General features: G+C 41.1%; 2 protein-coding genes across 2 annotated transcripts; one reads left to right on the plus strand and one right to left on the minus strand.

Annotated features, from left to right (window-relative positions):
• Positions 1-358: 358 nt before the first annotated feature.
• LOC143286556 (testis-expressed protein 52-like) lies at positions 359-3,037 on the minus strand. Its single transcript, XM_076594168.1, has 3 exons — positions 2,958-3,037; positions 1,163-1,736; positions 359-862 (listed from the first exon to the last, which is right to left on the minus strand). The coding sequence occupies exons 1-3, from the start codon at positions 2,982-2,984 to the stop codon at positions 570-572; spliced, it is 894 nt and encodes a 297-aa protein (XP_076450283.1). The 5' UTR covers positions 2,985-3,037; the 3' UTR covers positions 359-569.
• An 81-nt stretch (positions 3,038-3,118) lies between these two features.
• LOC143286557 (uncharacterized) lies at positions 3,119-15,418 on the plus strand. Its single transcript, XM_076594169.1, has 3 exons — positions 3,119-3,251; positions 8,929-9,891; positions 11,674-15,418. The coding sequence occupies exons 2-3, from the start codon at positions 9,066-9,068 to the stop codon at positions 14,001-14,003; spliced, it is 3,156 nt and encodes a 1,051-aa protein (XP_076450284.1). The 5' UTR covers positions 3,119-3,251; positions 8,929-9,065; the 3' UTR covers positions 14,004-15,418.
• Positions 15,419-16,120: the final 702 nt, after the last annotated feature.

Here is a 16,120-nt window from a genome sequence, read left to right on the forward strand (position 1 = left end):
TGCGTGTGGAATTCCAGAAGCAAACTACTCAAACGTGCAATATAATACAGTGGCTAAAAACACACCACAATGCACTTAAGTTAACATGTTTGTGATCCAATGCAAATCAGCAACAACAATAACAAACCAGTCTTTGGCCAAATGAATCTCACTTGACTCACTTATTCTCTCGTTTCTCAAGATATAGTATTTCATAAATGATAAACTATCACTCTCTCTCTCTCTCTCACACATACACAAAAGCGCACATGCACAGACACACACACACACACACACACACACACACACACACTGCTTCCTCTCTCTATCTTCTATCTCTGTTTTTTCTTTTCCCATTCCCCCACCCCACCTCCACCCCTTGTCTCCTTCCAAATCATCATTATCGCTTTCATATCCCTCTCCCCACCCCCCACTACCCCACAAAAAAAAAGGAAAACAAACAAAACAAAAAAAAGAAGAAGAAGAAAACCCCTTGAAGATCATTTTGAAATAAAACAACAACAGCAACAACAACAACAAACACCAAAACAGACAACATCAAAGCAGAACAACAACAACAACAACAACAATCACTGATCAATATGAAGACCGTCAAAGCTGACAGGGGAAGGCAGGATCCGTTTACGTTTTTGCCGCTCCTCGATCAACTTCCGTCGCTTTGCGATCTCCTCCTGCAGCTTGACATACTCCGGATGATTCAGCTTGTAGGACAGCTTCCAGAGGTGGGGCTGAGAGCGAGGGACATAGCGCCGTCCAAACATGTCTGTTTTCTGCCCGGGAGGTGGGGGCGTGGGGGGCGGCGAGTCGACAGGAACGAAGCGATGAGCGTAATGCTTGTAGTTTTCAGGAGGGAGGATGTTGCCTGCAAGCATTGGTTTGAAGATAACTTCAAGACTGAGTTTCCTTTTAACACCTTTTAGCGTATGCAGGATTACAAACAGACAGATTTTTTTAAAAACTTAAGTACACAGAAGAACATACAAAGAACACAGAAGAGCATATAAACACACACACACACACACACACACACACACACACACACACACACTTGGAATCTGCTACTCAAGGAATTGTGCACCATATATCAAAACTAATTATCCACCTACACTGTAACTAAAACAGAGACAAAGGACTGATGAAATTCAGTAAAAATGGAACCTACCTGACTTATCCAAAGGAGGGTGTCGAGCTTCTGTCCTGTTCTTGAGTTTCTTGAATTCCTCCAGGTCTGCTCGTGTTTGTTTGATTGCCACTGCTCTCTTCTTCTTATCCCTGAACAAAGCTGTGTCTCGAATATACCTTTCAAAAGTGTTATCACCCACTTTTGAAGCTGTGGGGATGTTGAGGGGATACATTGCCGCAATCACATCTGACATCTTGCGGCCATCTGCTGATGTCTGGAAACCATAATGGCGCCGGAAGTTTCTCCAGATATTGCTGTTGTAGCTGGGGTCCGGACGCTCGGGGAATGGCGCATCATACTTCCCAGCCTCCAGCCATAGTTGAAATGGCACGGACGGGTGTTGGTGTGTGAAGGTATCCGTTGAGCTGCGGAGAAAATGCTGGCATTCGATGTCAATCATTTCACGTGGGCGTTTCTGGATGGCAAGCTGTTGTAAGGGGCGTGGAGTGAAGCCAGATCTGTGAGGAGACACATCCTCCATCAGGTTCTCTCGTTCTTCCAAGGTGGGCAGCTTGGTGATGCCAGCCGACATGTTTCCAGAAAGAAATGCGCTCTGGAACAAGATACTGGACCCATGATTGATTCTGATCACAGGAAGCTCCACAGTCTACAAACCTGACATCTTCCTGGTCTGTTTCTGTATCCCCTTCACACACATCCTCCTGCACCCCCACTCCCCCACCCCTCTCTCTCACCCACACCCATCCCACACCTGACAAACTATTCTTCAGCTTCCATGACAACACAAAGTCCGCCCAGAGGCTGAGTGATCCCAGTCTGTTTGAAAGACTGTGTGATGCAATGAAAATGCAACATATGAAAAATGATGGACATCCTTGATCACATATACTGGACAAAAAGTAAAGCCTAAAACTTAGACATTTGTTTTTGTTCTTTCTGTTTTTTGTTTTTGTTTTTGTTTTTTGTTTTTTGTTGTTGTTTTTTCCCCGCTTTGTTAGTCCTGTTTCTTCTGATGAAATCTAAAGGCATACAAAATCAGTTTGCATGTTATTCTTTTCAACCAGACTTTCACATATAAAGATACATTACTCTCAGAATCCTTTTCCTTTCTTTCTTTAAACATTTTGTGTGCCAAGGATAGTCACTGTATAAAGCGGTCATTCACAGTGCACAAGTAAGAAAGTGAGGGGAGAGGGGGGTAGTAAGAAAGATGTGCATGTGTGTGTGTGTGTGTGTATGTGTGTGTGTGTGTGTGTGTGTGTGTGTGTGTGTGTGTGTGTGTGTGTGTGTGTGTGTGTGTGTGTGTGTGTGAGGAGGAGAGAGACAGACCTAATTCCTGAACCAACAATGGCACAAAAAGCTTATTTTCATATTACCTGTCTGATTACCGAAACTTGTCCCTGTTTAACATGGCACTCCTGTTCATTCCTTTTCAAACATGTTCTCCAAATTTTGTGAAAAAAAATTTTTTTTCAGATAAAAAGGGATGTATATCTCTGTTGCTGTTGTTCTTATTTGATTTTATGTTTTTTCACAAAATATGATACCAGACAAAACAAAAAAGGTAAAAAGGAAAAGAAAAGTGTTAGTCACCAAGTGTATTTGTGGTGTGTGTGTGTGTGTGTGTGTGTGTGTGTGTGTGTGTGTGTGTGTGTGTGTTGCCACATTATCTCAATCTACAGCTAAATTTGCTATTTCAACTCAAAGTATATGGTATGAAAGTAAGTGCATACATGGTGACAATACACATGACAGTTATGAGAGAATGAATCAATCAAAATAAACTCAACATAAAAACATTATGTCTGCTTACCCTTTCCCCTTCAAACAAGTCGCACATACCAATCCCGGCTATTTTGACAACAGTTCGTGCCTTTTTAACATGCCCGTCTTCACGAGCTCGCCGCCATTTTTGAAGCTGTTGCCCTGGAGACGGTGTAACTCTCGCGGTATTTGGCGCGCTTCTATGGACGCCACACATACAGCGTTTCCAGCGGAAGGTTCACGTTGTGTTGTTGTCGGAAAAAACTGAACTGTTGTAAGAGTTTGGGAGGAAAAAATGGCATCAGATCACAGCAAGAAAAGTTGAAGTGCCACTTTGGATTATGTAAGTCGTTCTTTTTTCAATACCTGGGAACAGTTTTCAGTCAGGGCACGTGTGACTCTGCAATGAGTGCATGTGAGTGTGTGCATTGTTTTGTATTTGGCTCTATGGGAACACAAGATGTGTATTCGTCTTCTGTGTTGATTTTTTTTAGAATACTGAACGTGCATATTGCTGTCACACTGCTTCGTGTCACAGGATGCCTTCCGTGAATGTAGCCAAAACCACAACAGAATATACAGTGTTCAGCCACTTGAATGAAAAACAGTCAATATAGCCATTCTGGTAATGAAATATGTTTAGTTTACTGTTTTTGAATTACACATGAAAGAAATACTCGTGATTTATATAGTTTTAAGGCTTTTATTTTCCGTCATTGCATATATATGCAGTTATATAGATTTTTTATCATAAACTTTTAAGTGTGCAGTGACAGTTCTTGATTTGATATGTCTGTTCAGTTTTGCAGACGCATAGGCTGGGGTAGTGTAGGAGCAGTATAGTGCCATATATATGTGCACAATTATACACACAACATACACAAAAAATCAACATACATTGAAACGTGTGTGTGTGTGTGTGTGTGTGTGTAGATTTAGATTAATGTCGCAGAATCCAGATGACTGGCGTTTGTGTATGAAGGCGTCCGCTTTTAAACAATACTATTCCATTTCCTTGTTCAAAATCATGTCCAGGACAAATTTTCTTCATTGTATGCAAGCCAGTTTGTTTTCTCCTAATTTCTACAGTACTGCACGTACTGCTTGAGTCGAATTTAAGTCTGGTTGTCCATCTGTCAGATGAAGTGATCAACAGATATCTAGTATGCAGCATGTAAAGGAGCTTTTGGAAATTTCACTTTGTTAGATTCAGGTTTACAAACATATTCACAAAATGAAGATGAATCAAGATAAAGGGATGTTACTAGACTATGGAGACAAAGTCATTGCCTTTCCTCCACCCCAGACACACACAACTAATAAAAATTGTGTGTGCATACAGAAACACATATGAATTCATGCATTTTCACACATACTATCATGTGTAATATTTTCCATATTTTCAGTCAGAATATTACTAAAACAGGATGTTACTGAAGCTGAGATGTATTGGAGCCTTGATTCATTTACTTATTGTTGTAAAATGCTCAAAATAAGTGTTTACGTTTGGATCTCAAATTCCTCAGATATATATATAAGCACCAAGTTTAAAATAATAATGATGATAACAATATAAATGAATGTTTGTGCTAACTCCCATTTAATGGGCTTGAAGCTCATAAAGACCTACAGTATTAGACAATTTGACATACATTGGCATATAAAAGAAATACACCTAATACTGTAAAGTAATTCTTTTGAACATGCAGCTCGTTCAGTCGTTCTCATGAATGATAGTACACCTCAAGAATCTGTATTCTTATATATTTCTCTTTTTTTTTCTCTTTTTTTTCTTTTTTCTTTTTTTTTTTTTTGTGCCTCACCTAACTTACTGTTGACAAAAACTATATTTTACTATTCACTGATCAGCTTTAAAAAAAAACCCACAAAAACACACACACACAAAAACTTTTTATTCTTTGAAATGCACGATTATCTAAATTACTTGCTATAGTTATTTTCACTGTTCAGAAATTTGCCAGTATCATAAGAATGAAACAAATGATTTTGGCTAGACTTAACTGTTTCGTTTGGCTTTTAAACTTGAGGAAAGCAATAATATGTAAAAGTAAAAAATACCTGAGAAAGAGTTAAATGAATTAATGAATTGATTAATTAATGCAATAGCAAATGGAAGAGGAGTAAACTGATGAATATGTTTGTATATATATATATATATATATATATAGAGAGAGAGAGAGAGAGAGAGAGAGAGAGAGATTGCCAATGAACAGTTGAACAAAACAGTTGATTAAACAAATAAGCATAAGCAAATGAGTAAAATTAATAACAAAAGAAAAAAAAAAGGAGAAAAGTGAAAAAGTAAGTTTTAAAAAAAAGGTTGCTGACAAAGATTCCATATTTAGTGTCATACAGAATCAATGTGTTGATGAATGTTGAGTAGTCTTCTATTTTCACTTCCCAATTTTCAAATTATATGAGAATCTGTAAACCTTTGTCTCAATAAAAACTGTTGGGGAAAAAGTGGTACAATATTTTCACTTACCAGTGTTCAAATTATATTAGAATTTTGTAAATCTTGGAAAAAAAACAAAAACGTTGAAGAAAAAAATCCATATTCATTGTATGGAGACTGAGCTGGGTACATAAATGTTACCCTTACCTCCATACATCACTCAGTTGCCGTTATCAACAAGTATATAGATCCTGTCAAAAGCATGACCCAGCATGCAGCAGCCAGGGAGGTCACATTGTAATCCCCTCTGCTCTATAGAGTTTGCTGGTGTATACATAGAATACATGGCTTATCAGAAAATCTGAGCCTAGCGGTTTTCACAGACTGTTCGCTTTAGGTTGGAGAGAGGATATTATTGCTCAAAGACTCGACATTGCTTTCAAGGTGTTTGTTTGGGAGAAGGTTGAGATATCTGATGGCTAAAAGGTGGACGGGTTTGGAATGAGTATGTTTGGGGTTTGTGTGTGTGTGTGTGTGTGTGTGTGTGTGTGTGTGTGTGTGTGTGTGTGTTTTAATGATAAGTAGATAACAAATAGATGAATGCATGTTCATGTAAAAAGTACAAAAACCAACATATACAAAGATATAATTCTTAAGCATGCACACAAGTAAATGATATATATATATATATATACATATATATATATATATATATATATATATATATATGCACACACACACACATACATACACATACACACACACACACACACAAACACACACACACACACATACACACACACACACACACACACACACACACACACGAAAGCATGATCAGTCATGCACACTATCTATATATAGATACACACAAACATCAGTGTTGATGTACACACATAAACGCATTTTTTCTTTCTTTTTGTATGATATGCTTTTGCATACACACACATACTCTAGTGTATGAATCTCTGTGTGTGTGTGTGTGTGTGTGTGTGTGTGTGTGTGTGTGTGTTTAATCACTTTTGATGCAAACCCAAAGATAACATCAACCTTTTTTTCCTTCCTTAAAATATAACCAGCATGGATAGATTATCCTTGCCAGCAAAACGTACACTACATCGAAGTACGTGTAAGCCCATAATAGAATAACGGAACAGGACTAAAAACACTCTCCAGAAATGTTTTGCCAAGCAGTATTTACCCAGCTTGTTTAATGCCAGTGTTGAGTTCCTGCCTAATCCCAGTCAATTGCACAGCAGCTCCGTGTGAGGCAGAGACACAAAACAGGAAGAAACATGAACCAGTCTGTGGTACTGTATTTCTCACTGTTGGAAACGTCAACCCTTGTCAAGTGGATTTACTAAGTGTTGGGTATTGTTCAATGTAGGTTTTTTTTGTTTTTGTTTGTTGATTTGTTTCCATTGTTTAGTACGTATATGTAAGTCATGGACTTTACCTTAGTTCAAGTCTTGTGTAGTTAAACAGAACTTCACTGAACTAAAATGTAACAAAGATTGAAAAAACAAGAAGTATGCAGGTTTTAGAATGAATATAAGGAACGGGTAACTGTTAATTAAAAGTGGTATTTTAATAGTTGGTAGTTTCAAAGCCACCACCCATTACACCCTTGTGTATTTCCAGTTCTGCTCAAGACCGCTTGTCAGCTCCATTAAATAATTTCTTTCTTTCTTTTTTTCTTTTACCTAAGTTGCATTCAGATCATGGAGCACCATTTTCTTTTTTCTTTTTTTCTCTTCTTGCTTCTGCATGCCATATTCATTGGTGGTGAATTGTTCTTGTAGTAGTAATGTTTTAATTCCTCCTTTGTTGTGGGTAAAGCTTTATTCATCTGTTCTGTGGGTAAGTGTGTGGGCTGCGGTGTGAATCATGCAGAACAGGTTTTTCTTGTGTGTTTTTTTTTTTTTCTTTTTTCTTTGCTGTTTTGGGAAAGTGTGTTCATTGCCAGTTAGGTGTATGTGCTTGTGAATTTGCATACATGCCGACACACACCAACACATACATGTACACACACATATTTGTACATGCAGATATGTATAAACAATATACACGTACACACAACCATTCAGCTGTGCACATATGTATATATGTGTATGAATAGAATTAGAAAAATTTCACGTGTGTGTGTGTGTGTGCGTGTGTGTGTGTGTGTGTGTCTTGTGTGTGTGTGTCTTTGTGTTCAATGCTTGCATGTATGTGCAAATGCATACACATGTACATATTTGCATATGTCATGTGTGCATGCCCATATGCAGGCAAGTTGATATGTGTCCTCACACATACATGAGCTTGTCTGAAGGGGGGTCCAGAGCTTTATCGACTCATGATGCTAATGGCAAGGTTTCCAACCATGGCAATGAAAGATTTTCTGATCACCTGGAGTGATTTATGGCTCTGTGAATCGTTAGGCCAGCTAGATATGATATCGTTCCTGACGATCGAATGCTCTATAAATAGAGGTCTCTGATCATTATTGATACCACTTTGGAAGGCTCTGAGCAGCAGTGAAGTTAATGTCATGTACCCAGACAGTTCGGATAAGTCAAAGCAGAAATAGTTAGACTGTTTTGCTGTGGAGTCTACAGATGGATTAGAATATGTTGTTGTTCCATGGTGAGTGATAAAACACCATGCATGCAGTCTGTGTATTTGAGTGAGTGTGCGCCTGCACAGGCACTTACATGTAAATGTTGGACCTGTGCGCATGAGGGAGTGTGCACATGCAGAGGCACTTATATGTATGTGCTGGATCTGTTGGTGTGAGTGAGTGTGCGCATGCACAAGCACCACATGCACAAGCACTTGTAGTTGTATTTGAATGTGTATGTGTCTAAATCCACCTGTATTTGTGTTTGTATATGATGTCTGATTCATGTTAGTACCTTTTTTTTTATATACCATCCCTCTCATTATTGATTCCTTGTGATGCTGGTACACTTGGTCATAAAAACACATTCTATTCTATTTTGTTCTGTTGTTCCATTCTATTCTAACTGGGGAATAATGAATATAGCTGTGTTTAAAATGATTTCAAAGGGTTCAGTTGTTTCAGGTTTCTTTTGAGTTGTTTCAGGTTTCTTTTCCCCTATTTACTCAAAATGTAGACATTAGTGTGTAGTTTTGTTTTACATTTGCTAAGGTTGATTGTTGTACCATGTATTGTGGAAATATTATTTTATTTGCACGTTTTGTGATATTGATGACAAATGATAAAATTTGATTTCTTTTCATTTGGGCCAGGTCACACAGGTCATGTATGTGTGTGTTCATGTGCATGTGTGTACATGTGTGCACGCATTTGTGTGTGTCTGCATGTGAGCAGGTTTGTATGAAAAAAAGCAAAAGTTGTGATGTACATGAATTGTGATCACTGCAGATGATGCTTAAGTATTCCATTGATTATAATTACACTTATTTATATGCACACCTACATACACAAATACCTACCTCTCTCCGTCTGTTTGTCTGTCTGTCTAACTAACACACGCACACACAGACACACACATACCTAACAGTAATAATGGTTTACTTTTTCAAAACAAATAATTCCTGTAATCAATTTTAGTACTGTATTTGGTTGTTTCAGACTCTTTGACCAAAAGAGGAAAAAAAGTGACCTGCATACATATTCCCCCAAGATCGACTTCTCACCCAAAACCAGCATAAACTGTGAATTCAGCTGAAAATAAATCTTCATGATCACAACACTCACCATCCCACACCATGTCTCAGTTTAAAATCACTGCCGTGGAGGGTTTGAAGACACAAGGAGAGTCAGACTCAGTGTGGGATGACTTCTACACTGAAGAAAAAGAAGAGCCGCAGAAGGCAGCAGGACCGGAGAAGGCTTTCATCCAAGTGGAAAACGAAGCGACATACGATGACGATTTTGAGGACGTGGACGACGACGATGATGACGATGACGACGAAGAGGGCAACAACTCCAGAGAGACACCACGGATCACCCTGAACCTGAGCACCTCCTCAAGGGACACGTCCATGGAGAAACTGGACGACACGGACAGCCAGACCAGCAGCCACTACAAACCCAGAAGGAAAGGCGGGAAAGCAGCCAGGAAGCTGAAGACGACAGGGTCCAACAACAACAACAGCAATAAACCCCCTCCCCTCAACCTCTACCAGGATCAGATCCGAGACCACCTCCGCTACTCCAGGGACCGCTCATTGTCCTTCAACCACCAGCAGCAGGAGACGATGAGCGACCAGGAAGGGAGGAGGCGGCGGGGTGGTGGGAGGAAGCTTCAGCACCGAGGGCAGATGAAGAAGTACCGCTCACTGGAGCAGGCGGTGGAGCAGGCTGGGAAGGATCGGCTGGAGCAGAAGTTTGTGGAGCTGCAGGAGCTCATGTCCCGCCCCCTGGTGGTGGACAGTCTTAAGGTGTACGGGCCACCGGCACTGCAGAAGACGCAGGGGGCATCAAAGAAGCAGCAGCAGCAGCAGCTGCAGGAGGGGAGGCGGGGACGTAAGGGAGATGATCCAGAGCACAGGCTGAAAGCCTGGATCAGTAACAGTACACTGGATGAAGACGGTAAGTGGTGGCATGGACCATTGTTATAGTGTTATTTGTTTTTAAATCAGAGGTATGACTCATTATTTTGTTCATTCAGTGTTGTGAACCATTATTATATGTTTTTGATCCCTTGAATGCTGCTAACAAGCGTGTGTGTATGTGTGTTTGTGTGTGTGTGTGTTTGTGTGTGTGTGTGTGAGTGAGTGAAGGGCTGCCACCTCACTGCGATAATGCTGATCTTGTAGGTCAGGATGTCAGTCACCATCCATTATTCGGGACATATTTCTTTCATATTGCTTTTGTTTAGCAAAATAATTTACATCACTGAAAAGAAGAGTATTTAAGTATGTATGTATGTTGTGTCTGACTAAGACTATCACAACAGCAGAGGAGGCAACTGCTGACCCATTTATCTGGGCTAGAATTTGATTTCGGTTACAATGAGGAGTGTCTTGCCCAAGGTTCATCCCCACTTTCTTGGTCATGAGGGCATTGGGACAGTCAGCATAAGGATGGTTCCCAAAGGCCAACCAGCCCTCAACGTTGCAGCACTAAGAGCCAGTGCAATCTTGCCTCCAAAAAGTCCAAGTTTGAGATGTTATAGTCCTTCACTAAAGACTAAGCTGTAAGTGAATTCCCATTGCAGTGGATAAACTACTGATCATATAGCTCTCACTTTGTTGTTGGCCCTACTGTAATCGTATGACAGTCTATGATATAAGACAAGCATTGAGCCCAGCAAAAAAGTAGTGCATGTGATCTGCACTTTAAAGGCATGCCACACTGATCTGAAGACTGTCACCAAGGTTCAACTGTCAAGGGGTTAATCAGTAGTGGAAGACTGGTGCCTCTCTCTGAAGTGTACCCACCTTGTTCTGTTTCTCTTCTCACCTCAACACGTGCGCGCGCGCACACACACACACACACACACAACACTAAACAACACACACACACACAACGCTAAACAACACACACACACACACACACACACACACACACAACACAACACAACACAACACACACACACAACACAACACAACACAACACACAACACAAAACAACACACACACACACCACACACACACACAACACTAAACAACACACACACACACACACACACACACACACACACACACACACCACACACACACAACACAACACAACACACACACACACACACACACACACACACCACTCAATCAGCAATAAAGACACAGGGTCCAGAGGTTAATGTCATGGACTTGCTGATTGGGAGGTCTTGGGTTTTAACACCATCAGAAACAAAATACGATAAAGGCATGTGGGGATCCCAGCCACATTGTATCCAGAGTTGAACAAGTCTATATAGAAAGACAGGACTACACAGTGTAGTATTGTCAGCATAACAGATGCATCTTTAAGAGAGTGAACTGGATAGATTTCCCCAACCACCGCTGTGGCTGTATATGTATTGCTTGAATCTTGTTGACACGTAGATACACAACAAAAGAAAACTAAAAATCATAGCTCTGTGGTACATCCTGAAACAAACCCAAAATGATATTCCCCAATCATCCTAAAAGTTTGTTGTTGTTTAATTTTAATGGCTGCCTATTATTTTGTGGTGTTTTGATTTCTCCTTCTCTTTTCATGCCTGTTGGGAGTTGGTGTCATAGTATCCAGGTCCTTCTGAAAAGTGCATCATGTGAACACTCTTTAGATGGTTTATATGTTGCAGATAATTTGTGTGCATGCATGCGCATGTGTGAATGTGTGTGTTATAGATAACACATGTACTGACACAGCTTGTTGTGTGTGCAGAGGGCACAGACCGGCAGGCCTACTCCACCTTACGCAAACTGCAAACTTCCGGTTCCAGACCACGCAAGCTGAACGGCAATGCCAACCATCATACCACTTCCAATTCTGAGAACGGCTCACATCAGTCTCAGCCTAACACCAAGCTGACAGCCAAGCCCCCAGTCCCGCGCCGGCGAAAAACGTCTGAAGACAGCGTACCCAGCACCACCTCTGAGACGTCCCACCCAGGGAACGACGGCAACAGCAAGCTGCAGGAGAATGGTCTTCATCCGCATCTCACCAGTGAAAAGGGAGAGGATGACCAGTTTGGTAACGTCAGTCCTCGAAGCGTGTACCTTCCAGCAGACATGCACCTGAAGTACACAGACAACCCCAAGCTTCAGGACTGGCTCAGGCGCAAAAACACAGAATTCCGTCAGGCTAGGAAAGCGGAGCGGGCCAAGAAGCGTGAAGAGCGTCTTGAGAAACAAACGGAACTTGAAGAGAAGGCGCTCCGCAGAGAGAAGTCCTCCGAACGGGTTAAGCAGTGGATGGACCTAAAACGCAAAGAGGCCGCCAGACATCAGAAAGAGGAGAGACGCAGGAGGAAGCAGGAGGCGCAGGAGCAAGCAACTCTCAGAGCTAAGAATGCCGAAAACGCCGTAAGAGGAAACCGAATCGATCGTCCCCAGTCAGCGCCATCAGCCAGCAAAAAGCACATCCCTATTAAGCGACCAGAATCTGCTGCCAGGCTGGAGAATGGTGCCTACACTGCTCCAAAGAGTCCAAAGCCTCCAGACACCAAGTTTGTCTACAAACGCCCGGTATCAGGAAGAGTCCGCCTCATGAAGATGCAGAATGAGAAAAACGCTAAGGCACGTAATGCTGAGCAGAAGAGACTTGAAGAGCTTTCACCAGAAGAGAAAGAGAAGAAAATGCGTATGTCTTACGACGCCTGGCTCATGGCCAAGAGAAAAGAGGAAGGTGAGAAACGCAAGGAGGTCAAACGTCAGGAAGATCTGATCAAGTCCGATCCGGAAGTGGATCGTCTGGTTCCAGAGCTGGCCATTCGCAGGATTGAGAAAATCAACAATGACAAGAAAAATATTGACACTGGTGTGAACCTTATAGATGATGATGTGAACAAACGTTTTGGTGGAGGGCTCTTTGGTAAGGATGAAGACAAGCCTTCTCTGAAACATGACAGCGTGCTGGAACCTTCATTGTACAACCTGGCAGTGGAAGGGTCTGCGTCAACGCTGGTGGAACTCAACAGCCGCGCCAGACCCACAGCAGCTAAAACACGCATGCCCATCCCGCAGTGCGCACTTTCACCCCGGCGACCCCAGACTGCCAAACCATCCAGGGACTCCAGCCCCAAGGTCAGGGCCATCATGGACGTCGATCACATGTCGGAACCGAACCCTTTTAAGCTGCCGTTCTCGGATGAATATGGTGCTCTTTCACACGCAAGAAGGGAGAGGTCCTCTTCCAAACACACGCCTTCACAGTCTGGTGACAAGCGTCCAGAGCCCCAGGGCTGTGCATCAGTGGAGCACACATCCTGCCCAAAAGGTGATGAAGGTCCTAGACCATGCTCCTTCCCCAAAGGGTTGGACTCCTCACCAAAACCAGACACCACCACCCCACGTTCAAGCCTGGTGCTGTTGCAGGAGATAGAAGCAGCCGCCATACAGTCGGAACAAGACTCGAAGCCCGTAATCCCGGAGAAGACATCCGCCAGTTCTGTTAAGCAGCCTCCTAACTCAGAATCCGGTGACGAACCTCAGGAGCTGGTCACTGCTGACCCTGTCCAATGTGCTGATACACCTGAGGACACACGAGACAAGGCAGGGGATGAAGAGAAAAAGGCAGCGGAAGAATCTGTTGACATCAAACGAGAACAAACACAAGGTGAAGATCAGGAAGAAGCAGTGGTGGAGAACCAGCAGGAGGACCCATCACCAGAAGAAGGTTCTGGCCAGGAACCACAGGCACCAGACACCACCCAAGAACTGCAAACACCAAATGGCGTCACTCTGGATGCAAAGGAGAAAACAGAAGAAGAACAGCTAGAAAAGCAGCCAGTCGCCTCTGAGCCAAGCTGCAGTGAAAATCTCCAGCACCTTGACGTTACGGGAGATGACAACAACACGCCGGAACAGCAGGGCTCAGAGGCAGAGGACACCCCTGGAAGGTCCTTGAAGCGTGTGTCCTTTTCAGAGGACTTGACCACCGTGTTCCAGCCCTCTTCCCCTGACACTTCCTCCAACTTTGAAGATGAAAGAGGAATGGATGATGAGGGGGAGGATCCCTACATGTCTCTTGATGATGCGCCGGAGCCTGTGTGAAGTTCTAGTAATGAAAGTACTGGTGGTGAACGAGGATGGGGAAGGGAGGGAGGTGGGGGAGCCATTTATTGGGGGTGCCTTTTCACAGATTGATTTATGTTGCTGAACTCTTACTTCCAATGCCAAGTTTATATGACATGAAATGGGGGAATAGCTGGATAGAAAATAATATATTCTTGGCAGTATGGCTGGTGAAAGTTGTGGACATCCGATTTTTGTTTTGTTTAATCCATCAGAGGATATTTTCTGAGGTGTAAAATTGAATTTAAATAACTCTTTGTGTGTGTGTTTCTGTGTGTATGTGTGAACTTAAAGTTGTGTGTGCGAGTACAATGTTGTATGTGTGAGCACAATTTTTTGTTTGTTTGTTTGGGGTTTTGTGTGTGTGCATGCGCATGCATGTGTGTGCATGCATGATACTTAAGTGATTTGAAGCAAGTATATCTGACATCTAGTAAGTCTATCTAAACAGCTGATGGAGAAAGAGCTCAGGTCTGAGTGGTGCATATTGTAGCTTTACCATGTCTGTCTGAGTGGAAAATTGCTTGATAATGTGGTTTGTGGTGTGTGTTTGAAAAAAAAAAAAAATTGAAACTGCTGTTCATCATCAGGATAAAACTGGTGACTGGTGTTTAGAAATAAACCTATATTTGTCACATGCTTTATGCGTCTTTTTTTATTTTTTTTTTATTCATTTTTACTGAACCCAGAGATCTCAGAATATATCACATTGAATCATATCAGTGATTCCAAAAGAAACATGGTCCATTTGTATTTTGTTTTTCGTTTTTTTTTCAACATCAAGTTATGCTTGATTTGTTGGATATTTTCATGAAGATATGTATTACATAGTGGACTTCATCTGTATTCTGTGGGGTTTTCCTTATAAAACAACAACAACATAAACAAATGTTTGATTGTATTTGATTCATATTAATTCAAGAAAAGTGAATACTTTGGGAGTGAAGTTGGTATATGTTGTATTAATTGATTGTATTCAAGTTGACTTTTTACACACTGTTCAAGAGGTGGTTGAATGATTTGAAAATACATTTGTACAGAGGAATATTGTACAGACAAAACTGTGGTTGGGCTACATGAAGTATTTTCAGTTTGTGTGGTTTTAAATGTAACAGTTATAGCATAAACTTTGCTTTGTTATATACATATTACTGTTGTTGTAATATATATATATATATATATATATATAGATAGATAGATAGATAGAGAGAGAGAGAGAGAGAGAGAGATATTGCAGTTCTTGCAATTATAGCTTCATTGACATTATTGGTGTAAGCGTTGTAATGACATATTTTACAGAGTGATATTTGTTTTCACAAACTTGGTTTTGTTATATACATATTGCGGTTGTTGTATATATATATATATAGTGAGAGAGAGAGAAAGAGAGAGAGAGAGAGAGAGAGAGAGACTGCAGTTGTTACAATTATAATTTCATTGACATTATTGGTGTAAGTGTTGTAATGACTTATTTTACAGAGTGATATTTGTTTTCACAAACTTGGTTTTGTTATATACATATTGCGGTTGTTGTAATATATATATATATATATATATATATATATATAGTGAGAGAGAGAGAAAGAGAGAGAGAGAGAGAGATTGCAGTTGTTACAATTATAATTTTATTGACATTATTGGTGTAAGTGTTGTAATGACTTATTTTACAGAGTGATATTTGTTTGCACAGGTGTAACTTTCCAACTTTCCAAATGGTTGGATGAATAAGGTGATGCTCATAACTGTTGACCTGTTTGTCTCAAATAGCTTTTTTTTTCCCATAGTAAACTGAAACATTAGGCAATGATGATTTAACACAGTGCAGGTCCCAAAAGCAAGAGAATCAAACAGACAAAGTGTGAGTTGTGTAAAATTTGCATTTTTTGATGAAAACTCACACCTCCTTGCAGTCTCAATGAGCAGGCTTTTAAGTATGACCCCCGACCCCACCGCCCACCCCCCTTTTTTTTTCGGCCACAATTTTGCAAAGCAGCAGCATTTTGTTTTGGGGGATAATGCATACCGGATGCAGCCATAACCCACCAAACACTGGTGTGGGTTGTGAGATCTCTTAACATGCATATTCCATCTTCTGC

This window comes from Babylonia areolata, chromosome 10, assembly GCF_041734735.1.
Source record: "Babylonia areolata isolate BAREFJ2019XMU chromosome 10, ASM4173473v1, whole genome shotgun sequence".
Taxonomy (NCBI): Eukaryota; Metazoa; Mollusca; class Gastropoda; order Neogastropoda; family Buccinidae; genus Babylonia; species Babylonia areolata.

Coding starts and splice junctions, on each gene's coding strand:
- LOC143286556 (XM_076594168.1), bottom strand. CDS start 2,984: ATGTGCGACTTGTTTGAAGGGGAAAGG. Junction 1,737..2,957: donor ACTTGTTTGAAGGGGAAAGG/GTAAGCAGACAT, acceptor ATCTTGTTCCAG/AGCGCATTTCTTTCTGGAAA. Junction 863..1,162: donor CCCTCCTTTGGATAAGTCAG/GTAGGTTCCATT, acceptor CAATGCTTGCAG/GCAACATCCTCCCTCCTGAA.
- LOC143286557 (XM_076594169.1), top strand. CDS start 9,066: ATGTCTCAGTTTAAAATCACTGCCGTGGAGGGTTTGAAGACACAAGGA. Junction 9,892..11,673: donor CAGTACACTGGATGAAGACG/GTAAGTGGTGGC, acceptor TTGTGTGTGCAG/AGGGCACAGACCGGCAGGCC.